The sequence below is a fragment of the Dreissena polymorpha genome, chromosome 4 (assembly GCF_020536995.1).
Source record: "Dreissena polymorpha isolate Duluth1 chromosome 4, UMN_Dpol_1.0, whole genome shotgun sequence".
In the NCBI taxonomy this organism is placed as follows: domain Eukaryota; kingdom Metazoa; phylum Mollusca; class Bivalvia; order Myida; family Dreissenidae; genus Dreissena; species Dreissena polymorpha.
Genome location: NC_068358.1, coordinates 17,581,027 through 17,605,682, shown reverse-complemented (window position 1 = coordinate 17,605,682; position 24,656 = coordinate 17,581,027). Strand labels below are relative to the sequence as shown.

Below are 24,656 nucleotides of genomic sequence, written 5' to 3'. Positions count from 1 at the left end.
GCTAATCCTTAGCTCATGTGTGATTCATATGATTGACTCTGATTTGTGTGCGCTAAATGCTAGGCAAAATAAAATGAGCCATATCATGCAAAAATGGCTTTAATGCCATATGAGTCCAGTATAGCTCCAGACCAGCCTGCGCATTTGCCCAATCTGGTCAAGAGCTTCACTATTTTCAAATGAGACCATTGTGTGTATTTTCGAGGTTTATGAGGTCCATCCACGCCTGAGGCTGCATAATATGAGGATCGGAGTATGTCTCCGTCCCAGCACTTCTACCAGTTAACATAATAATAAGAGTCATGAAAGTTGGGTCAACATTTGAATTATATCTGCAATTTCCAGCTGTTAAGTTTTTATTGAAAGATTAACTGAACATGCCACTACCAAAATAATGAAACATAGCATAACAGAGGTGCTGGTCGGAAATAGCGCTAACCACATGTTAATCTAGACCCATTTTTGCATGAGGCAGCTCAAATTATGAAAAACTCTGAAGCAAGATTATCGCAGCATTATAGCTAGATTTGTGGTGAATGATGTGATTGATCCAAATTTAGTAAGTCAATTTGAGGTACTTTCTTTGAAGTTTGATGTAGTCTTTAGATAGCAGATTTAGTTTAACCTATTCAAAGGAGTAGGTTTTTATTTCCTAGCTACGAAAAGCAATTGCAACATTAACTTGTATACAAATAATAATTGCTATTCATGAACCCAAGGATTTTAACTGTTTTCGAATTTTTCTTTTTAAGCATTTAATCTGTTACATTTTTGTTCAAATTCTTATTATGAGTGATTTCTTCTGATTATCCTTCTTTGTGTGTGTATGTTATTAAATGATAATACATTAACATGTACAAATATATTTTCTGTTTACATTTTGCAAAAGTAGTCATTACTTGAGTTCTTATTCAAGGACTTGTTTATGGAATCTTTATCCTCTTTCCATGTGCTATTCCAGTGGGCATATTTGTAATAATACAAAGTATCAGAGATGTAGATAACATCTATGTCTCTAACAGTATATTGGCCCGCCATATAATCTCTTAGCATAAGCTTGTCTCTAACTGACTGGCTGAAACATGGCTGTGGAGGATTTCAATAATGAAGTATTTTATTTCAGATTTAGTGTGTAATGTCTGATGTGTATTGTTAATCATTTTAATAACAATAAATAATAATAATGATATTGATAATACTAATGTTTTATTGACATTTAAGGTGAAAATAATTTCTGTTTTAATTGTATGTGCTGTTGAAGGTGTAAACAATCAAATATTTACTGCTGTGTCTAGTTTACTGAGCTGGATTATTAGATTCTATACTCTGTGTTTGATAGGTTGTACTTTGAAATGAACAATTCAAAATAAACATAATAAGTCATTTTGGTAGTAATCTGATGTTCACAGTACCTAGTCGGTAGCCATGTATTGAGCTGAAAAGATAAGGATCCCCACAGCAGGTTGCAAATAAGCAGTATTGGGGTGTTATTTAAAGTTAAAATGCATAGTGATGACTGCTGCTGTTTTGTGGGGTGGGGTCAATTAAAAAAAGGTTAAAATACACACTGTGGAGACTGCTGCTGCTGTTTTTTTTTTTGGGGGGGGGGGGGCGGGGGGGGGGGGCAATTAAAGAATGTTAAAAATTGGTTGAATTATAGATGGATTAAACTATTCCTTCATGTACACTTATTTTAACTGTGCAGTTTTGTTTATTTGTAGATCCTCACAGGAGCCATAGCATCAACAGAACTCAGGTATTAGAGCCAAGATCTGACGTGAGAAAGTCACAGCTTTCTAACAGACGGATTCTCAGACAGTCTGCTAGAAGACAGCAAGAACTTCACTCTTCCGTCGACATCAGTTTGTTACTGTTTTATATTTGCCTATTTATGTTTTATTTTTCCATCACTTTACTTTAAAGCATAAAATCATTCATTTGCCTATGCCATTTAAAGTAATATTTTCTTAATCATCTTTTTTTTCCGAATATGTTTACACAATTTAGTTGTAAATTGCTAGTCAATAGCTGTAGAAATTATTTCATGACCAACTGCATACATCTGCACTCTTCTATCTTAGCTTACCAGCCTTGGCTTATCTGAAATAAACAGTTTGTAATATTTACTTACGCAGTATTCACGAAAACATTGATGTAGTCTGTGCGAACCTGGACAGCTGGTGTACATAGACAGCTTGGTGCACTTGATTACCAATGATTTCATTACTGAAGGATTAAATATCAAAAGAAGCAAAATACAAAAGCAATAATTTGCTGATAAAAATACAATATTTGTGAATGTTCATTCAACAAACAGTACCACTGTCATACATGACACAAACAATAAACCGCATTAGAGTATCATCTCTGAACATTGATAGTGTGTTTTTAGAATTATTTAAGATTTTTAAAGAGTGCATATCCTCATTTCAGAGTCAAGGGTCTTAAAGCCTTTTGATTACTGTATTTTGCTGAAATTTACTGCACACAGATTATCCCTACAAGAAGAAATGATAAGTTACTTTCTTAATTAGTTTGTTAACATAATAATAATCTTATTATCTGAAGATTTCACTCAGGTACTTAATTATCTGAAATTGTCTGCAGGAACAACATAATTTTTTAATCTGCAAAATGTTACAAATTCCATCCCATAAGTTTCCTGTTGTATACTTTTCTAGATCGCCCAGTGTTATCTACGTACAAGATCGTCAGCAACCCAGACCGAGACAAAAGTCACTCAGAGCCAGAGAGTGGCTACAGGACGGATGGCAGCACAACATACTCACAGATTGAAGAACGAGTCCTTGATATCCAACACAAGGTGTGGGGTTGGAAATACTTAAGCTGATATACTTCAGCCTCAATCAACAATGACCTTTTGTTACATAGATATGTTTTATGATCTGTTTACACTTTTGCTGTCATATGTCTGTGATGTTAGAAGATTTAACGTCTTTGTTTGCACCTTTTCCTTTCGAATATTTTATGAATTTCTCAAAAATAATTAAGAAATGTTTGAAATCCTCCAAAAAGAAAACATTTCAGATTTAATATTTAAACCCCTTATCAGGATAATTGTTTCGTGTTTAGTATTCAGGATGCGAAGTTGTTTTGACAAAGGAGGATTAGGGCACATCAACAGTTACAACAGTTACATATCACTACAATGTCTGCTAACTTGAAATTCTATCATTGAGCTCAGATTTCATTGTCAACATACGCATAAAAGTGCATATCTGAAATGTAAAGGAGTAACATGTTACCAAAAAAACACTCATCCTCTCAGGCGACAAGCCAGAATATTCTAATTGTCATGGAGAAAATATGATTAGTCAGGATGAGCTGATGGGTGGAATTTTCAGGCAGTGAGGCTGGTGTGCTAAACGGTCAATTTTCAGTTTTTTTCTTGTAAAGCTATTTTATGCTGCTTTGTCACAGATTAAACGATTGAAGTCTCAAGCCATGAGTGGAGATGAGATGACCTTGACCTTAGTTCATGACCTTCAAGACCAGTTGCAGCATTTTGAGAGGCAGCTGTTGGAAAAAGAGAGAGAGTTGAAGGGATTCAAGCCAGACTATGAAAGCAGATCAGATCCTGAAAAAGGTTAGGCTTGATGATGTAAATTAATCAAGTCGCATCATGCAAAAATTGGTATTAAGCCATCTACAGCCAGCATTGCCAAAAAACAGCTTGGAGATCAGACAGTCTGGTCAGGAGCAACCCTGTCCACTTTAAAGGAATTCATTGTTTTGTGATCTTATTAGCGGACATTTTGACTCCAATTTAGAGTATGTGGATTCAGATGGTATATAGTTAGCTGCACTGTTCAGATATGTCATAAGGCCCATTTTTGCATGACACTGCTCAATCACATTCCTCAACTAATCACACACAAACATTAAGTATTAGCTTAAGCCAGTTGAATGATGCATTTAGATGTTTTTAACAAATACTGGACGATTTCGACATTAAATGAGTACCAAGTAAAATTTTAAGATTGGTAATTATATAATCTTGATTTTGATATCTGTTTCAGAAAGAACAAATTCCTCACGATCAGCCCTTTTTTCTTCAAGTTCAAGGGATGTGTCATCAATGAGCTTTCCGGTGAATTCAAATGACTCCAGAAGTCAGGTTAACAACAACACTAGTACAAATGGTGATGATGGGACAGCCAACAGAGGCAGCAAGAGGGAAACACAGGAAGGGATGAGGAAGGAAAAGCAAATCTATTTGCAGAACAGGTACATCATACCTTTTTGTATTGCCCAAGTATATTGGCATAATTATAGTAATTGTCCTGTCCATTCTTTCTTCCTGACAGATGCACTATAGCCTTATTCCTGGAGAACTGAGGTAAATGCATGAGCTTAAAGTGTTATCCCAGATTAGCCTGTGCAGTGTGCACAGGCTAATCATGGACAACACTTTCTGCATAAACTGCAGGAGAGCCTTTCTTTAAACAAAAATGCAATACAAGCGGAAAGTAATGTCCTTGATTAGCCTGTGCGGAAGGAATCTTTACTAATCCTAATAATGTTGGCAAGCTGCCATGCCAATTGGTACAACATTCAGATACCTTATCAGTTGTTGTTTACGTCTAACCCTAATACACTCATATAACAAATCTCATGTTAACCTTGCTCAAATTTGGACATGGAATGATTGAAACAATCCATTAGTGACATGCTAATTAGATTGTGCTGTTTTGTCTACCATGAACACTCTTACTTCAGCTCAGTGATACTTACATTTTTGTAAACTTATGACCATTTCCTGTGCACTTATATCATCCAACCTTTACTTCGACCTTGCCCTTGTCTTATAAATGGGCTATCAAGCACCAAGAAGGGTCATTTAAGATTGTCTAACACATATTTTTGTTTTCTGTACGTACTTCAAGTGTCCATGATTTATATATATTAAAGTACTGCACAGTTTTTCCCTTGGAGTGTTATTTTGTAAATGCCACTCAAGATAATGATAAAATGAACTGCTTTTTTGTGTTTACAGTACAATTTTACTGGTAACTTTCACACAAAGGCAATATAATTAATGCAGGCAAAGGGACTTTGAGGCCAACAGACCCCGACAGACAGACCCTCTCACGAGCATGGAACTGGACCAGAAAGACATCATCTTCAAATTGGAGGGTAAATACATCTGGCACTATCCTGCCATAACTAAATAGTACTAAGTTTATGAAACTTATGAAGACCCTGTACTTAATCCGAAACAATAACCTGGTATGAAACTGTTGTTTTATGTAACAGCCATCTTGTTGAACAGTAAAATCTCTTCAGCATTTTCTTCCCAGAAAATTTATCTGCATTTTTTTTTTGAATTTTTTCAGACAAAATAGGGGAGGGCACTTTCTCGTGTGTGTATAAGGGAGACTACCAGGGTTCTGAGGTGGCTGTTAAGCAACTCCGATTGCCACTTAAACCACAGGATAGAAACTACTTTGCTGCAGAGGTACTGTTGTCATTTATGTTGTCATGTGTTTGTACGTCTTTAATGTTTTACTAATCTCAATACTGCATTTGAGAAGGTCCAAACATGGGTCATCAGTGTCTTTTACACATTTACACGTTTATAGTATCTAATTGTTTAAGTCCTGGGAGAGTCTTCATATCATGTAGGATTATTAATTGTCAGGACCAAATGAAATTCCCATTCTTCTTGGTGTAAGAGCAAGGTTACACTTCAAGGTGAAAGGTCATTAATTTTGTGTTTCTGCTCTGCATGTTTACAATGCTTGGAAGCTTTTTAAGATTGTTTCTGTTTCTCAATAACTTGTCATGTACAACTCTAATGCTTCTCATAAAAAGGTCGAAATCGTTTAAGAGGTCATACATTTTTGTAAACACTACATAAATGTTGATGTGCAAAGCTCTTTTTTCACTTTCTAGTTCAGTAAAGTCATTAATTTATGGCCAGAAAAGTTTGTCAGCCCATGTGGCAAGCCTTGTTTTATCATTAAAAGAATATTTGGGGGGTATTATTATATGCCATCAGAAAAGATGCAATAACATAACTTACTTGAACGCATATACAAGTTTGTTGTTTCTTAGCATTTATGCCAACCTGGTATTTGAAATTTCCATGGAAACATAAATTGCATCATACAAAGTTCAATAAGACATCCCAGATAAAGGGAGATGTTATATTTTAAACATACTGTGTTTCTCCCATGGTTTCAGGTGAGCCTTTTGAAGGAGTTGCGACATCCCCGTGTTGTTCTACTTATTGGCGTGTGTACGACTAGCAAGCTTCCTGTGATGGTGCTTGAACTGATGTCTCGAGGAAGCTTGCACAACTACTTACGTAGCTCAGAATGGTAGGGTGCTGTGTGTTAACCCTTTCAGTGCGGGAACCGAATTTTGAAGGCCTTTGCAAACAGTTTGGATCCAGATGAGACGCCACATAACGTGGCATCTCATCAGGATCCAAACTGTTTGCTATTTTGATAATATTCTTTGAAAAAAATCGAAGAAAATGCTAATTTTAGAAATTAAGCAGATGACATTTTAGCAGACAACAAAATTCCCAGCATGCAAAGGGTTAATCAATCATATCATTATTATTATTTTTATTTTTTTAATCATATGTTCATACCAATATTTAAATATATTCTTCTTGTATATTACAGAATTTTAAAACCATACTTGCCAAAGTAGCTTGAAAAGTATTATTTACAATTTAAAATGGAAAACAAGAATATTTAGCTTCTTACATTTGTTGCTGATCCGATAGTTTTTAGAAGGACCACATTAGTTTATACCTTTTGTTTGAATACATAAAAACTCATAGCTTCTATAGACACTCATGATTCTTGGAAAACACAGAACGTGGTGTCTTTGAAGAGATAATGAGAATGCTGCCCAAATGAGAATCTAAAAAGAGAATCTCTTAGTGATGCGACAGAAACCATATAGCGTGCGCTGTGGGAAAATGGGGCTAAAGGGACAGCTAAGTTGTTATTGTATTTTTCGTTTGAAAGAAGTGTCTTTCAGGCAAAAAATCAGTTACGCGAAATGTGTCATCCCTGATAGCCTATGCAGACTGCACATGATAATCTGGAAAGACATTTAACGCACATGAATTAATTTTCCTAGAAGGAGGCTTATATTTATTACATCTTTTAGATCTCAAAGTCAATGAAATACATGCACACACTATATCTCTATGGGCTAAAGCACACTCTCAATGGGTTACAGTTCACTCTCACTCTATGTGCTACAGTGAGTCGCTGGACCATGCCATGTACTACCAGGTGGCTAAGGACATTGCTGCAGGCATGAACTACCTGCACAGTCACAAGCCAGAGGTCCTTCACCTTGATCTGAAGTCCATGAACGTGCTTATGTGTGAGAGCTTCCGGGCAAAGATCGCTGACTTTGGATTCTCAAAGCTCAGGTATGAGGGTCAATAAAAAAATTGTAAGACAATATATCCAGACTTGAGGGTTGTTCATAAAATGTTTTAGACAATGCTAGGCATGAGGGCTATTAGAAAAAGTATGAAAACTGTGTTCCCAGGTGCAAGGATCATAAAACAGTGGTTAAGGCAATGTTTTTAGTCATGAGCTTTGTTAAAAAATTATGTTTGCCGTATTTTCATTTACAAGGGTCATTTATAAAAAAAATATTGACTATAATTCTAGTAAAAAGCTAATTTACGATTGCAATTATATTTATGACTAAATGATTAAAAATTTATCCACAATACGTCTTCCAAAATTTAGATAAAGTGTTTTAAAGTTGCAAATTGATATTTGCAATACAATCTACCATTAACTGTGTGTGTGGCTATTTTCATATTTGTTGTTAGTTTGAGGAGTTAAAATTATTTTTTTTTTGGCAGGCATCTTTTTCATCTTGACCTAGTATGAGTCTCTAACTCTATGGATTACAGGCATGATGCTGGTGTTAAGTCAAAAAAGCGTTCAAAGTTGCAAACAACAAACAATTCCCTGTACTGGATGTCACCGGAACTGCTAGACAAAGGGGAGGTAACCTGCAAGTCCGATGTCTATAGTTTTGCCATCATTCTTTGGGAGATGCTCACAAGGAATATTCCATATGAAGGAACGAGTGTATTTAAGGTAATTGTATAAATAAAATCCATATATGCTGTACATTTTTGAGATTGAGATCTCTTTGTAGAATTTCAAAACAATTAATGTGTATATTAAATAAAGATGATGGATCACTTCAATGTGATATGATAAATCTGACTCAGTTATCCTTATTTTTATGCTCTTTAACTAATTAATTTAATACATTATTTTGCCCTCTACCAAAGCTTATCTTACAGAAATATACTTTCAGACACCCACGCAGAGATTTCATTTGTTTCAATGATTTATTGTAGTAACTATATTGTTTATTATATAGGGCAATATAAAATGAATTGATTACAACTAAACATTCTCAACCCTGTTTGTCAGGTCCTGGAAAGGGTCCGCAAGAACAAGAGACCTGAGATTCCTGCCTCTACACCTGAAGGGCTGACTCACCTGATATCCATATGCTGGGACCCTAACCCAGCCAAAAGGCCCCAGTTTAAGGTACACTTAGATACCTATTTTCACGCATGTGTAGTCCCTAAAAAAGTTATATTCAATTTAAGACCTTTCTTACTCGATTCAAGTTTTAAAGGCATCATTTCCAATCCGTAATTACTGATGAGCAGCAAACAACATAAAACCTGAACAGACTGCGAGTTTCTCGTAGGTTGTTCTGGTTTTATATTGTTTGCAAAATCCATTTTCTCTTTGCTACTGAGTGGGAAAGGGCTTAAGTTATGGGGTTAAGGCTATGTTTATTTTGATCTTTGTGTTTCTCTTTAACGAAGCAAATATAGTAGAATAATAGGTTAAATAGTTTAATATGATTTTGTGTTTTTCTTGATTGGCAAACAACTTTAAAAATTATTTTGGAATACCTTGTTCAAACTTCCCAAATGTCCTTTTACTGTTATTACTCTGTTGAAATACCATGAAGAGGTAATCAATCAATAATAATTGCATTTGTTATTAGATGCAATGCTGAGAAAAGAAATCATGGATTAATAAATATAAAATAATATAAGGGGTTGACATAAACGTTTTGACCACTAGATCACAGATATAGTAACTTGTACAATTCACTAGACCCAACCAAACATTAACTAATGTAGATAAACTGTATGAACCAAAAGGGGCTAACTTCTTGTTGCAAAGGTTGTACGGTTATGTACATTATGAATTTTGTGCATTGAAATAATCTTAGGTAATTAATAATATTTTGTTGTAAATTGAATTAACCATAATACACACACACACCAAACTGAAAACTGATGAAACAATGCTTCTGTACGGGGATAATTCAAGCACTGTTGTAAAATCATTAATGAATTATTTTTAGCTGACGGATGGAGGTGTGGACAATATCACACAGATAACTGCATAAATTTATTTTAAATTGGTGTGGAGAAATATATTATTTTTGCTGGAATTTCAATGGCAAGTCGCTTTATAAAAATTTGTTTGTTTTTCATAGACAGTCTTGAAAGTTATTGCAAAATGAATTTCTCTCAGCCCATTTGAGCAAAGCTTAGTTTGCATAGTAGGAGCATAAACGTTCCTCTCTGGACTGACCACAGAGAATTTATCAAGTATGGCTTCACTTGATTGTCCAAGCTGGTCACTTATAAACTTAACTAGCCCATACTCATCGTTTACTTGTCATTGTTATTGGACATGCCTTAATGTCAGAACCCTGAAATACCGGTATATATTTTAAAGGGTAGACTGGGACAAACACTTTAATGTTATGTTTATTAAATAAATTGTTTGGCTTTACAGGAGATACTTCAGATTCTAGAGAACCTTTCCTTCCCACCAGCCTGGAGGGAACTGTTCCAGAAGGCAGGGGTGCCAGACTCTGCTCTGCAGGATGTCAATTCAACACGCACAATCATTAGTCTGGTTACTGGCACCTTAGACTCAGGAAAGGCAGACGTGCTTCACAGTTTTATGATTTCAAAAGGCAAAAGTGGGAACCAGTCTAGCAGAAACCAAGGGAAACTATCTGAATTGGCTGGACAAAAATCAAAGTCAAGGGACTTAATTTCAAAACATTCTTCAAGAAATGGAACTAAACCAGGGGAGTTGGACTCAAAACATTCTGCGAGAACTTGTACGACGATCAGCAGTTTGAAAACTGAGAATTGGGAGAGTGACACTGTGACAAGTCTGAGTGCTGGAACGTCATCCGATGAGTCTGAACTCACACTGATGAATCTCAGGGAATCATCGTCAGAGAATGAGGACAGCGCATCTGTGGAAACCAGCTCTTCATCTGATGAAGAACCGGAAGCTTCAGAAAAAAAGAGTGACCGAAAGATGAAAATGGATGTGTTTATTCCAAATCTTGAATTGTCGTTACAAACTGTTAGAGATGAATTTAAGGCAGAGCGGCAGAGAATTATTCAAGAAACAGACTGGACTTGCATTAGTATGGATGCAAATACTGAAAGAAGTCATGGGGTTATCGAAAAAACACAGGAAAACAAGGAGGAAATGAGGCTGCATTTGTCATCTGCATTGAGTGGAAGAAGTACATCACAGTCAGTTGCATCTGTGGACAGTAGTACATCACAATCAGTTGCATCTGTGGACAGTAGTCTGAGCATGAATGAGTCTGCTCGGAGTAGGCGTAGAGACAGGGCAAGCAGCAGAAGTGTTTACTCTGAAGAATTTCTTATGAGAGAGTCTTTAAACAATCGACGACCACCATCTCCAAAAAAACGATCGTCTTTCACTGAGACATCATCTGGACGCCCAGTCATTTTAACAAAACATGACAATGAATTAAATGATACAAACTTAGCACCAATAATATCAGGGGATGAAAGAAGCAGTTCTTCCATCTTAAAAAGTCTACAAGATTTAGGAAAAAGTGCACAAGGTAGCAAGGAATTAGAAGCCAATGAAGTTAACAGCTCATTTAAAAGGGTAAAAACAAGTCGCAGTTCAGTTACAGACGATACCATGCAAGTGGAAGATATTGAATATTTTCCCAGGTCAGAGAGAATTAGCAGTTCAAGGAGAGAAAAAGTTGAGCCCACAGTCAGCAGTTCTGTAGATGTCATTCTTGATCATAGAAGACCAAAAGCAAGAAACGTTGGGACTAAAATATCACCAAGAAAAAGAAATAGTTATGTTTCTTCTAATAATGCTGATTTTGCAAAGGAAAGTTCAGAGCTACAGAACAAAATCAGCACAGAAGCCAGAAAGCTGATAAATTCTGAATATGATAATGTGATAAATGAGAGAACAAACAGAGACTATGATTCTGTACAAAATGTAACTGCAAATAAAATTGGAAGTGAAAGTGTCAGCACCAGTGGTTCTGAAAATATAAGAGTTGTCCTGAAAGACATGGAATCAAAGGCACAAATGAATAAAGAAAGAACGAATATAATTCCAGAGCCTTTAAAAAGCAAGCAGTCAAAGTTACAAAATGATGACCTACCAGTCACCAAACAAACTGAAACAGTTGCGTATAAAGGCAGTGTTGATGAAGATGAAATTAGAGTCAAATTAAATCCTGAGGAATTTGAGCTTAAAAGAAAGCCAACTATTACTCCGAGAAGAAGTAAGACTGTAACTAAAGTGCATGATGAAGAAAGTCTTGAAAGGCCAGAGAAAGTACGAGATATGGGTGACAAGCCAGTGTACAAATCTCCAAGGAAAGACCATGTAGAGGGAAATGAAGAACATCCAAAAGTTGAAAATGACTCTGGGGTTTCCAAACATACATCGCAAGGAGATGCAAACTTTAAAGTAAATAACAATTTTGAATTTCTGAATGTTAGAGATACAAGTCAACCTTTGCAATTTCTAGATGTAGCTGAAGATAAGAAAGAGGATAAGAAATCCTTGGCCCAAGAACAACAGGTTGACAGTCCGAAACGAAAAACAATCCGGGTTAAGCTTTGTCGGGATCCGCTGGAACCACAGTTTCAGCGCAGTGAGCCTCAACATGCTCACAAGCTCCGCCTTCCACGAGAGACTGCCTCCCCAGTCCCTCCTGCTCCTCCCCCTCCCCCCTTGATATCAGGCAGTGTGTCCATGTCGTCTTGCTTCACCAGCAAGAGTGTCCAAGATATAGGCGTGAGAGGCAGCATGGCAGACGAACTGAAGAGACGGGTGGCTGCTAGACAGAGCATATCTGAAGGTGTGAGACCAGCAAACCCCAAAAATCCTCTGTCAAATTCTGCGATACTTGGAGGGAAAGCTCCAAACAGACAACGAAAACAACCCCTTGGTGCTTCCAAGCAGAGCCTTCAGTTGGGTAACATCGCAGAGCTGACAGAGAATATGGTGCCACAGCAGTCTGAAGGGCTTCCATCGTTCGTGTTGCAGTCGCTAGACTTGCAGGACCAGAAGGAGCAGCTGAGGTCAATATCTCGGCCCCACCCCCACCAGCTGGATGACCTGAGTAATGCCAGCCAAGAGCAGCTCTGTTCCATTGCTGAGATACTGAAAAAGGTACACATTTGAAGTATTTTTTTAACCCTTTGCATGCTGGGTAATTTGTCTTCTGCTAAAATGTCGTCTGCAGAATTTCTAAAATTAGCATTTTCTTCGATTTTTTTCAAAGAATACTATCAGAATAGCAAACAGTTTGGATCCTGATGAGACGCCACGTTCTGTGGCGTCTCATCTGGATCCAAACTGTTTGCAAAGGCTTTTAAAATTCAGCTCCAGCGCTTTAAGGGTTAAGAGGAGGGGATATATGACCCACAAATCACACGAACATGTGTCTTATGGCATATGCAGACAGAGTAGCTCCAGTCCAGCCCATGCATGTTTTTATTATGAACTTGATTGCGTACCAAAAATACTGTTACATGAACCTATTAATAGATAAATGGCTGTATCATACAATTTTGGACTTATATGTAAAATATAAATATGTTTGCTCTCTTAGTTAAATATCATACTGTTTTTATTGGTCTAAATCCTAGCTACCCAAATGAACAAATTGCTGAGCGCTTCTATGTATAAATTTATTAATGTTCTGTTGACATGAGAATTTTGTCAATAGGTATAAGTTTTTCAATCAATCAAAGTCGAAATGCAAACAAAGTGTCTTAACTATTTGAAAATTTTGTTATAGATGTTTACCTATTATGCTTCAACACTCTTGACTCACAAGTTTTTGCTTATTACAGGCGGTGTTGAATAGACGACTGGCCATGGGTGAAGACGGGGACAGTGTCTCTCAGAGTCTCGAGTCTGCAGCCACTGGATGGTCTATTGATACACACATTGGCTAATACTGAGCGAGTCCCTGTGGTTACCATCATAACATACGGCCATTGACATGATACCAGGCTTGAATCTTGTCTCTCTAGTTACCATAAAACTTACGCCAACATGTACCAGACTGCTACCATGGCAACAAATGAACCATTGAAACTGCAAATAACTTAACTAGTAACCATGACACCTACATCGATTGGAAGAGGATGCTTGGAGTTAACCCTTTGCATGCTGGGAAATTTGTCGTCTGCTAAAATGTCTTCTGCTGAATTTCTAAAATTAGCATTTTCTTCGATTTTTTTCAAAGAACACTATCAGAATAGCAAACAGTTTGGATCCTGATGAGACGCCACGTTTTGTGGCATCTCATCTGGATCCAAACTGTTTGCAAAGGCCTTCAAAATTCGGTTCCCGCACTGAAAGGGTTAACATCGTAAGAAAAGTCTGGATATTTGTGATAATTCTCAAAATGTATTGCTTTGTGCAGGGTCATCCAGAGTTATGTAGAACACACTTTTATGAAGCTGATATTCCTTAGGTCTAGAAAGGGAGTTTTTTGTACTAATATTTGTTCTTTAATACCACAGACAAGGATTGCTGAAGAATTATGTAAATACATGGTCATAATCACTAGGTCTTTTGTGTCCTTGAAATATCTCATTTTAATGCTAGTTATCTGAAAATGTATTCCCAAAATAACAGTTTTTGATTTCTGTTTGTATTTTTCAATGGGTTCTTTTAATGTGTATATAGTTTTATTAAATTTATTTTCTTTATTTATTGTTCAGTAAACAACTCTGCATCAATCTGATTTATGGCTATTAAAAAAATCAGGCCAATGCTCTCCTGGTTTAGTGGAAGCTGCACTCTGGGAAATCTTGGCTTAACCCTTTGCATGCTGGGAAATTTGTCGTCTGCTAAAATGTCGTCTTCTGAATTTCTAAAATTAGCATTTTCTTCGATTTTTTTTTCAAAGAATACTATAAGAATAGCAAACAGTTTGGATCCAGATGAGACGCCACGTTCTGTGGCGTCTCATCTGGATCCAAACTGTTTGCAAAGGCCTTCAAAATTCAGTTCCCGCACTGAAAGTGTTAATGCAAGTGTGTAAAGGGATGACGCTTCACGCTTTTAGAAGAGACTTCCATTAAACGAAAAATTCCAGAAATGCAGTAAGTGTTATGCCTAGTCCACACAAGTTAATCTGGTATGATACTTCACGCTTATGCGTTAAGCCTTGTTTTCTTAGAGGGCGGATCAAACTATAAATGCTGTACATGATAGATGATGCCTGGAGTAAATAGATATAAATTAAAATACCTTTTGTGTAAACTCACTTTGCTCATTGGTATTGTGTATTCCATTCACATCAAGAATTGCATTTCTTGCAAACAAGATACCATTGGAACATGACATACAGCATTGATATTTTTTTAAACAAATGTAACTGACTTCTGATTGTATAGTGTTTAGAGACAACTAGTGGAACATGTTGCAACTATTTTCTTTTGAGATTTGTCAATTTATAAATTGAAATGTCCATAAATTTATATCTCAATTTGAAGTGCTATTGTTTTTACATATCAGAAATGTTGTGACATTCCATGAATTACATTGTTTACATGCTATATATTTTGATTGTGATTCTAAGTATTGGATAATTTTTTTCTATCTGTACAAAATATGTTATACATACATTTTTTTAATGAATATCCATATTTTAACATCATTCTTTGATGTCTTTTATTTATCGAACAATGTATATTTAGTGAGGAACAACTAAGCAGGTGGAATGTTCAAAAACCAAGGTAATTACATATGAAATTTTTGCAGGGTTTGTCCAGATAATGTCAAACAAATGTATGATTTTATTTTTGGTTTGGAATTTATAAATGTTTAACATTGTTGTTAGTCTTTCATAAAGAACCAAATTTTACAAAACTACTTCATGTAATTTATTGTTTACATTGTTATATGTCATTTTGTTGTGAAGGTTTTAACGTCTGCTATTCATTGCTAGACATAGGCTTGTTCGCCAATCTTAATTTAAGAAGATTGAAATGATTAATTTTGAATATAGCTTGTTTTCGTTTTAAAGAAGTCCCTTCTTACCGAAAATCTTGTTTAGGCGGAAAGTGTCCTCCCTGATTAGCCTGTGCGTCTAATCTGGAACAACACTTTACGCACATGTATTATGCCCAGTTTTCTCAGAACGCGACACATATTGTTATTAGCACTGTTGTGCGAAAATGGGTATTATGCAGCCTGGTTTGGAGTTACCTCGTCAGCTATAGTAAAGCAAAGTTTCCTGGTCTCATTAGCAGACATGTGGAATCTTCATCGGAGTAGACTGAGGCCTGTCTGAAGCAAAACTGTTCAGATTTGTCTGAAGGTCTTTTTTTCAGGAAGGAGCACTTATATGTTTGACAAAGTAGAAGAACTAAGGTTGAATTATGACTGAAAGTATTCTTGCCACTTGTAAATGTTGATGTATTGGGTATAACACAATTTTTGGTAACATTCACTTGTATTATCTAAGTGATTCCAATTGTATGTATCACTACAATAAAGTAAATGCACATGACGAATACAATTTGTTTTTATCCAATATATCCAATATTAAACATCTTTCACATTTAGTGAAATAAAAACATGTATATAGTACCATATTAAGCAATCCTAAAAAACAAGTTTGTAGTGTAGTTTTATTTTTTGTAAACACAGATACTTAAAAACACTTGAAAATCAAGATATTAAATAATTATGAAAGACATTTTGTCTCATGTTATAAGTGACACACAGTATAAAGACTGACTTACTTTTGTCTAAGTTTGATTGATTTACACAACTGATAACAACTTATTTAATTGACTTCATGTTGTTTTTATTGCTACTTAACATATTGGAATCTTTTAACCCTTTGCATGCTGGGAAATTTGTAGTCTGCTAAAATGTCGTGTGCTGAATTTCTAAAATTAGCATTTTCTTCGATTTTTTTCAAAGACAACTATTTGAATAGCAAACAATGTTCTGTGGCGTCCCATCTGGATCCAAACTGTTTGCAAAGGCCTTTAAATTCGGTTCCAGCACTGAAAGGGTTAAGCTTGATATACCTGTTAGGACAACCTATCCAAAGATCAGTATTAACTATCAGGCTAATTGGTTTTTAAAACGTGTATTCATGAAGATGTTTAGTACCGTGTTAAGTTGCAGATATTTTTGTTCCGTCCTATACATAGCGGTTTATTATTTATTTGTTTTGTTAGCGTTTATGTATTATTTATGTGAGGTTTATTTGCTAGAATAAAATGGTAAAAATAGCATTTTTGTTGTTCCATGTGTGTTAATTTACAAGTAGTCTAAAAAACTTTTGCAAATATTCTTGCATTTTCTAAAGTTCACTTACTGGGATGGACAAATACAATATTTCACAAAGTTCAGCTCATTTTGATGAAACTCATAAGAATTAATGCAATTTCTAACACGGCACGCAACTTGTTTTCTATAGACAAAGAAGGAAATCAAGTGTGGGTTATTCTGCAATAATGTATGGGCGGAGCTTAATGTTTCGAAAATAGTTCCGTATAAATAACGAAAATATTGCAGTAAAATGCACGTGCTAAAACCCGCTCTAGGAGAAATGTAATAAATGTAGCATGTATATAAATGTAATGTAACAACAAATTGTATATTTGGTGATAAGTGGCATAACCACGCCTTCAAACAATGCTTTTTGTTAGAAAACATACTTAAAAAAACATTTATAGCATGTCAGCTTTTCAGAAGCATCAATAAACATGACGTCATTTAATTTCAACGATTGTTGTTCTCAATGAAAGTGACGTCATTTGCAAAAAAAATTATGAATGAAAAACAACATCATATGTTTGTACAATTCAATGATGTCACTAAATAATGAACTTTGTACTAAGAAGGGCTGAGTATTGAAAAATATAGTTCACGTCCAAAAGCTTGAACCAAATCATTCAGAATCGTGTTAGAATCGAAATAATATTTTTCTATGATGGTTTGTTATCGAATAACCCACAGTAAGGATTATAGATGCTTCGCACATGTGATTTAATTCCTACGCATCTACTGTGGGTTATTCAACAACAAACCATGATAGAAAAATATTATTTCTTAATTGTCCTTGATAAACGACAATCCATAACATAGATTGTAAAACGTATCTTGTTCTAAGCAGACATAAAAAACAGATTTATTGGCTTGTAATATATCATTAGTATACTTGGGATTCTTCCATTATTGCTGAAACGTCAATAACTTAGTAAAGATATTGAAATAAATTTAACACAAGAAACAATGTGTTGAGAGCTTAAGTTTTATTTCAATGCATAATTCAAGACAAATTGTGCACAAACTTGTCACAAATCAAATACTTTACAAATGAATACATGTCACAAGATGAACATTCTTCCACATCACTGATGCTACAACCCATGAAAGATACGTCTCCTCCTTTGGTCAGTGATATACTCTGCCAACTTCTCCTGTCCTGTAGGAACAGGTGGATAATAATGTTCCGGTGGCTGACCTTCACGAAGCCGTACAACATATCGAGATGCTGTGCATTCAATATTTGTGGCCTTGTTTCTGGCTTTCCTGCGGACACTGGTCAGCTTTCCAGATTTTTCAACGAAGGAGTCCGCTATATAGTGAGATAAGTCCCTATTACGTATCTTAATTTTATGTGCAGTACACCCATAAATAAGTATAACTTTCACTGCTGTAATACTTATTGACAAAATAACAGCTCAATAAATGAACAATTAAGCAAATGTTATGGACATATTGTTACATTAATTGCCAGCCTTTCCTGTGTAATTACACCAACAACCAACAAATATCTTCCCTTTCTAAATGGATTATCAAGAAGGTTTCCAGGAATATCTTTTACCATTTATTATTCTAAAGTTTCTAAACACACTCTTAACAAACCCTTAGACACATTTTTTTTATTCAGCTAAACCTAAACAAGAATGTCAGTGAAACTGATGGATGCTCCCCGATATCTGTGCTTTGTCAATGTATGTGTTAATAAACACCTAAAAATATCTATTATCTGCCTCGGTGACCTTGACCCCAGTGACCTCAAACCTCATCAAAAGGTAGAGGTCCATGCAAGGTACCTACATGCCAAATATGAAAGCGATTGGTAAAGTATTGAAGGCGCTATGAGAAACGGTAGCAAAAGTGTGACAGAAGGAAGTCTATTATTAGCCTCGGTGACCTTGACCTTGACCCCAGTGACCTCAAACCTCATCAAAAGGTAGAGGTCCATGCAAGGTACCTACATGCCAAATATGAAAGCAATTGGTTAAGTATTGAAGGCGCTATGAGAAACGGTAGCAAAAGTGTGACAGAAGGAAGTCTATTATTAGCCTCTGTGACTTTGACCCCAGTGACCACAAACCTCATCAAAAGGTAGAGGTCCATGCAAGGCACCTACATGCCAAATATGAAAGCTATTGGTTAAGTATTGAAGGCGCCATGAGAAACGGTAGCAAAAGTGTGACAGAAGAAAGTCTATTATTAGCCTTGGTGACCTTGACCCCAGTGACCTCAAACCTCATCAAAAGGTAGAGGTCTATGCAAGGTACCTACATGCCAAATATGAAAGCGATTGGTAAAGTATTGAAGGCGCTATGAGAAACGGTAGCAAAAGTGTGACAGAAGGAAGGAAGGAAGGAAGGAAGGAAGGAAGGAAGGAAGGAAGGAAGGAAGGAAGGAAGGAAGGAAGGAAGGAAGGAAGGAAGAAGGAAGGAAGGAAGGGAAGGAAGGAAGGAGGAAGGAAGGAAGGAAGGAAGAAGGCTTGAAGGAAGGAAGGAAGGAAGGAAGGAAGGAAGGAAGGAAGGAAGGAAGGAAGGAAGGAAGGAAGGAAGGAAGGAAGGAAGGAAGGAAGGAAGGAAGGAAGGAAGGAAGGAAGGATTGAAGGAAGGAAGGAAGGAAGGAAGGAAGGAAGGAAGGAAGGAAGGAAGGAAGGAAGGAAGGAAGGAAGGAAGGAAGGAAGGAAGGAAGGAAGGAAGGAAGGAAGGAAGGAAGGAAGGAAGGACCTACAAACTGGCAACTATATGCTCCAACGAAAATATTTTCGGGGAGCATAAAAAGTTTATTTAAGCCCTTTAGACACGCTAATTTTTTAATAAATGCATTTTTTTACTTCATCAATGATCAATGATTAAACCAATGGTAAATACTGACCAACCCAAAGGTTCGATTTGAATTCCACATTGTAAGAACTGACAGCCAGTCTCTGTGCCTCTTTAAGAACCTGCAAGGAAATATTTCCATAGAAAATAATGTTCATAATTTTCCATTTGTTTCCCAGTGAAAACAATTGTTGATTAAATGTATTATTACTTAAGGTGTTCAATGAAAAAAACAAAAAAGATAACCACCCATCCCCTTAAAACTCAAAATCAAATTGACAATTAATGCCATTCTCCATTACTTAACACTAGTTTCACTCCCAAAGTTGATTTGCATTTAGACTTTCTTTTTATTTACTTTCATGTAATTGCTGTGCATATTCAATATTGTATTAAACAACAGCAGTTTTATTTTTGGTAGGTTTTCTGAGGGGCAAAATGTCTTCTTTAGTAACAATTCAGCATTGTGATTACATCTAGCTTACACACATACACTTTTCCATATATTTTCCAACACAGAAGCTTACGCAAAACAAGAAAAGCTAACAATAGTATCCAGAAAAACTGCAAACAGCATTTGTATTAAGAAGTTTATGAGGTCCTTCCACTCATGAGGCTGCATTTTATGATAACTCAAATGTATGTTCCATCACTCCTACCTAATTAACTTCCTACAATAAGCAAGTAGGGACATATTTTTTATAGGTGCCAGCAAATTGGTTTTCACTGAATGGTTCATTTTTGTGTGGTCTTGTGCAGTGGGGCAAAACCAAAGGAACCATTAAAAACTACCCATAGTAAACCCCACCTGTCTACTATGGGGACCACTAACCAAGCATACATGCACCAGGAGTGGGAATCGAGGCCGGTCGTCTAGGTAAGAAACAAGTGTACCAGCCAACAGCAATTGTAAAACATTGGACATAGAAGGCTTCTGGTTTATAATGTTTTTCCTTTTCTGGGCTTGTTTTCACCAAACAATTCTTAGACTTAAGTCTAAGAATAAAATTATTAATGTTTTAAATTGCAATAGTAAATAATTCCTTTAATATTGAGTAAACCTTGGCATGTACTTCCTCTATCAAATCATCCTTCATGGAAAATATTTTAAGGATATAATCATCAGTTGTTGATCAGCCTATATATATATTTAAACAAATTATATAAATTCAAACGCCAGAAAAAAAATCTTGGTTCTAAGTCTATTCTTCGTTTTAAAGTCTAAACAAAGGGTTGCTGAAAACAGGCCCTATCTCTTGCATTGAAAGACACATACATCTCTGATAACTTTGGCTGCTGATTTGCCACTGAACTCGCACTGGTTTATTGCCTCATCTATCGACATTCCTCTGATCTGGAACATAACAGGTGGGTAAAACTTATTTATATAAAATAAGATATATAAACAGGGGACAAAATACAGCTCGTATTGAAGAGTAAAATCTTGAAAGGATGAGTGAATTTGCCCCAAAACTCTTGTCCTGCAGGACGAATGAAAAAATATGATGTTAAAACTTGAATTTTCTGATAAGAATTCATTTTTTCATTGAATTAAATACCTTTTCTTAAATCATTCTACATGTACTCTGAAAGTTCAAGTAGAATGAACCAGAAGTTCTTATTTTAAATTTCATACAGCAGTTGCCGGTCAGTGTCCCAAGTAAATATTTGTTTCTTAGTGTAAACTTTGCACATGCAATACGACTACATTTCAGAAGTGATGTAGGAAACTTTATAAACCAAATATAGCCCCTTGCAATCATTAGTTCACACATATTTGAAGTATGAGTGCATGTGATTGCAAGATGGGTGAAAATTGTAAGGTACACTTCCTGCAGGACTGGTGCATATTTTGTCCCCTGATAAACATTCAAAGCATACAAACACTTGTTTTTGCATGCATTTTGTCATGAGATGATTGGACTGAATTTGTATGATGCTTTGACCCTTTGCATGCTGGGAAATTTGTCGTCTGCTAAAATGTCGTCTGCTGAATTTCTAAAATCATCATTTTCTTCACTTTTTTTCAAAGACCACTATCAGAATAGCAAACAGTTTGGATCATGATCAGACGCCACGTTTTGTGGTGTCTGATCTTGATCCAAACTGTTTGCAAAGGCCTTTAAAATTCAGTTCCAGCGCTAAATGGGTTAATATATAGTGTATATTGGTCATTGTTTTCCTGCCAAAAATAAGAACCATGTATACTTGTGTATTAATGTGACATGATGAGATGAAGTAGAGTGTGCAACTTCAAAATTGTCTTGAATCACAGAACATTTAGCTAAATACAAAAAGCTAACAAAATACTTTTACCATTACTGCTGGGTACCACATTTTTTTAGGAGATATCAGTATGAACTCTTTCTGGTGGACAACTTCCTGAAAGGAATAAAATACTTTCCTGAAAACAGAATGTTTTGGATAACTGTGTTACATATAGTTATTATTAATAATGTGTAATTCTTAATGCTTTTGGAAATGGTGAAAGTTATATTATTATTATATTACTATTAAACTGCTTTGTTAAATTGATTATGCATATAGAGTAAACAAACAAACTTTCTACGAACATAGAGCATGATCAATGAGCCAAGATGAGGGAAAAAAAATACTTATGAGTCATAACTCCATATTACTAGTTAATACAAGATCTGTGTTTGTGATACACAAAGCCCCCTACTGCATTTTAGAGAAAATTGTTAGGTCAAAGGCCCGTAACTTCACAAAACAAGAGCACCGCACAACGGGTGCCAACGCTTGGCTGAGGGTGCAGTTTTGAATAAATTTAAGCTTGTCAGATTTTTTTTATTTATTTTAGAGGTCACAGTGACCTTGACCTTTGACCTAGCAGTGTTTTTTTTCACAAATAGGGGAATGGTGGCGGGGCCCGTCCAAAGGGAAAAAATAAATGCGTTGTTTTTTAGGAAAAGGGGAAAATTAAAAATTCACTTTTTTATATGTTAAGATATTTATTATATGAATACACATGTACCATGAATGTAATATTCACAGCTGAATTTCTCTGTCCTTTTTGTTAAATATATATCAATGATTATTTCAACATTAGTTTCAGACAGTTCAGCCTGTAATATGCACAGTCTCAGTTTTGCTAGCCATTTTGAGTCTAATTGGAATTTTTTAATAGATAAAATGGAAAATTTGAGCATTTTTTATCAATAAAATGGACCAAATTGGAATTTTTTTATCAACAAATATTGACACATAATAGATACATCAGGTCTTTTCCTGGTCAGTTTGGGAAAAATGCAATTCATATAAAAGTCCACTGCATGATGTGGGAAAAACTAATTTAATATAACTCTTAAAAATAATTCAAAATCATATTAATTTGTTATATACTTTGTTAGCTGTTTATGAAATTAATTTCAGATATATTTATCATTAGAGAGTTCTTTCTAAAAAAAAAAAAAAAAAAAAAAAAAAAAAAAAATTTTTTTAAACTTCTGGAGGGAATTTTTTCTACAAAATTGGGGAAAAATATATACTCTTTTTTTAGTGGATTGGGGCGGAATATCGGCCCCAAAATTGCCATAAAAAACACTGCCTAGTGACCCAAAAATGAGTGTGGCGTGTAGAACTCATCAAGGTGCATCTACATATGAAGTTTCAAAGTTGTAGGTGGAAGCACTTTGATTTTAGAGCCAATGTAAAGGTGTTTGCACTATGCCAGCAGACGGCGGACGACACGACGAGCTGGCTATGACAATACCTCGGGTTTTCTCCAAAAACAGCCGAGCTAAAAATCAAAAGACAAAAAGAAAACTCACACTTCATGTGTAAGTCATCTAAATGAACTAACATACCAAAAGCAGATCAATATCTGAAATTGTTGCATAAAAAACAAGAGCACCGCTTTGCGGGTGCAGACCGCTCATCTATTTTTCTTTTTTAAGGTAAAAGGACCTATCTCAATTTCAATCACAAAGGAAGAAGGGGTGGAGTGGAGGGGGGGTGTATAGTGTGGGGGTGTGGTCATTTATTACATTTTCTTCCAAAAATGCAAAAAAATGCATTTTTTGGGGGGAGGCGGGGGGGGGGGGTTCTTGGGTGGGATGATTGGACAGTATTTCAAAAATAAAACAAGAGCACCGCCTTGCGGGTGCAGACCGCTCATCTATTTTCTTTTTAAAGGTGAAGGGACTCTCATTTTAAATCACAAAGGAGGGAGGGGTGGAGTGAAGAGGGGTGTATAGTGTGGGGTTGTGGACATTTATTACATTATCTTCCAAAAAGCGAAAAAAAAAAAAAATCGGGGGCGGGGGGGGGGGGGGGTGGGGGAAGGGTGATGGGGGGGGGGGGTTTGGGGTGCGATGGTTGGACGGTATTTCAAACATAACCGTTTAAAAAAAAAAATTGGGGGGGGGTGGGGTATAGTGTGAGGGTGTGGTGGTAATTTGTGAGATGATCTTAAAAAAAAAAAAAAAAAATAGGGGGGGGGAGGGGGGAGGTAGGGGGGGGTGGGGTGGGGGTATAGTGTGAGGGTGTGGTGGTCATTTGTGAGATGATCTTAAAAAAAAAAAAAAATAGGGGGGGGAGGGGGGAGGTGGGGGGGAGGGGGGAGGGGGGGGGAGGGCACGGGGGACGGTTTGGGTGGAGTCTATTGTGGTATGTCAGGTAAGAGTAGTTTTGTCAAAGTATCAATCAAATCTAATCATAAATAAAGAAGTTATGGCAATTTTAGCAAAATTTAATAATTTGACCTTGAGAGTCAAGGTCATTCAAAGGTCAAGGTAAAATTCAACTTGCCAGGTACAGTAACCTCATGATAGCATGAAAGTATTTGAAGTTTGAAAGCAATAGCCTTGATACTTAAGAAGTAAAGTGGATTGAAACACAAAATTTAACCATATATTAAAAGTTACTAAGTCAAAAAAGGGCCATTATTCCGTAACAATGACAACCAGAGTTATGCAACTTGTCCTTTTACTGTACCCTTATGATAGTTTTTGAGTGTTCCAAGTATGAAAGCAATTTCTATGATACTTTAGGGGTAAAGTGGACCAAAACATAAATCTTAACCAAATTTTCAATTTTCTAAGTATAAAGGGCCCATAATTCTGTCAAAATGCCAGTCAGAGTTACATAACTTTGCCTGCACGGTCCCCTTATGATAGTTAATAAGTGTTGCAAGTATGAA

At 36.0% G+C, this 24,656-nt stretch overlaps 2 protein-coding genes across 2 annotated transcripts in view; one reads left to right on the top strand and one right to left on the bottom strand.

The window, feature by feature from the left end:
* Positions 1-16,643, top strand: part of LOC127880025 (uncharacterized) — a 30,061-nt gene extending 13,418 nt beyond the window's left edge. The window contains exons 7-18 of the mRNA XM_052427237.1: positions 1,722-1,862; positions 2,682-2,824; positions 3,442-3,607; positions 4,041-4,248; positions 5,066-5,157; positions 5,358-5,479; positions 6,208-6,344; positions 7,250-7,423; positions 7,922-8,111; positions 8,457-8,576; positions 9,855-12,545; positions 13,232-16,643. Of these exons, the coding sequence (XP_052283197.1) occupies positions 1,722-1,862; positions 2,682-2,824; positions 3,442-3,607; positions 4,041-4,248; positions 5,066-5,157; positions 5,358-5,479; positions 6,208-6,344; positions 7,250-7,423; positions 7,922-8,111; positions 8,457-8,576; positions 9,855-12,545; positions 13,232-13,336 (4,289 nt within the window). The 3' untranslated portion in view covers positions 13,337-16,643. The remainder of the gene's footprint in view (positions 1-1,721; positions 1,863-2,681; positions 2,825-3,441; positions 3,608-4,040; positions 4,249-5,065; positions 5,158-5,357; positions 5,480-6,207; positions 6,345-7,249; positions 7,424-7,921; positions 8,112-8,456; positions 8,577-9,854; positions 12,546-13,231) is intronic.
* A 1,010-nt stretch (positions 16,644-17,653) lies between these two features.
* LOC127880031 (39S ribosomal protein L22, mitochondrial-like) overlaps positions 17,654-24,656 on the bottom strand; it is a 28,601-nt gene continuing 21,598 nt past the window's right edge. Inside the window, exons 4-7 of the mRNA XM_052427244.1 lie at positions 21,812-21,877; positions 20,772-20,849; positions 19,548-19,617; positions 17,654-17,994 (exon numbers count right to left, since the gene is read on the bottom strand). Coding sequence (XP_052283204.1) covers positions 17,777-17,994; positions 19,548-19,617; positions 20,772-20,849; positions 21,812-21,877 — 432 coding nt within the window. The 3' untranslated portion in view covers positions 17,654-17,776. The remainder of the gene's footprint in view (positions 17,995-19,547; positions 19,618-20,771; positions 20,850-21,811; positions 21,878-24,656) is intronic.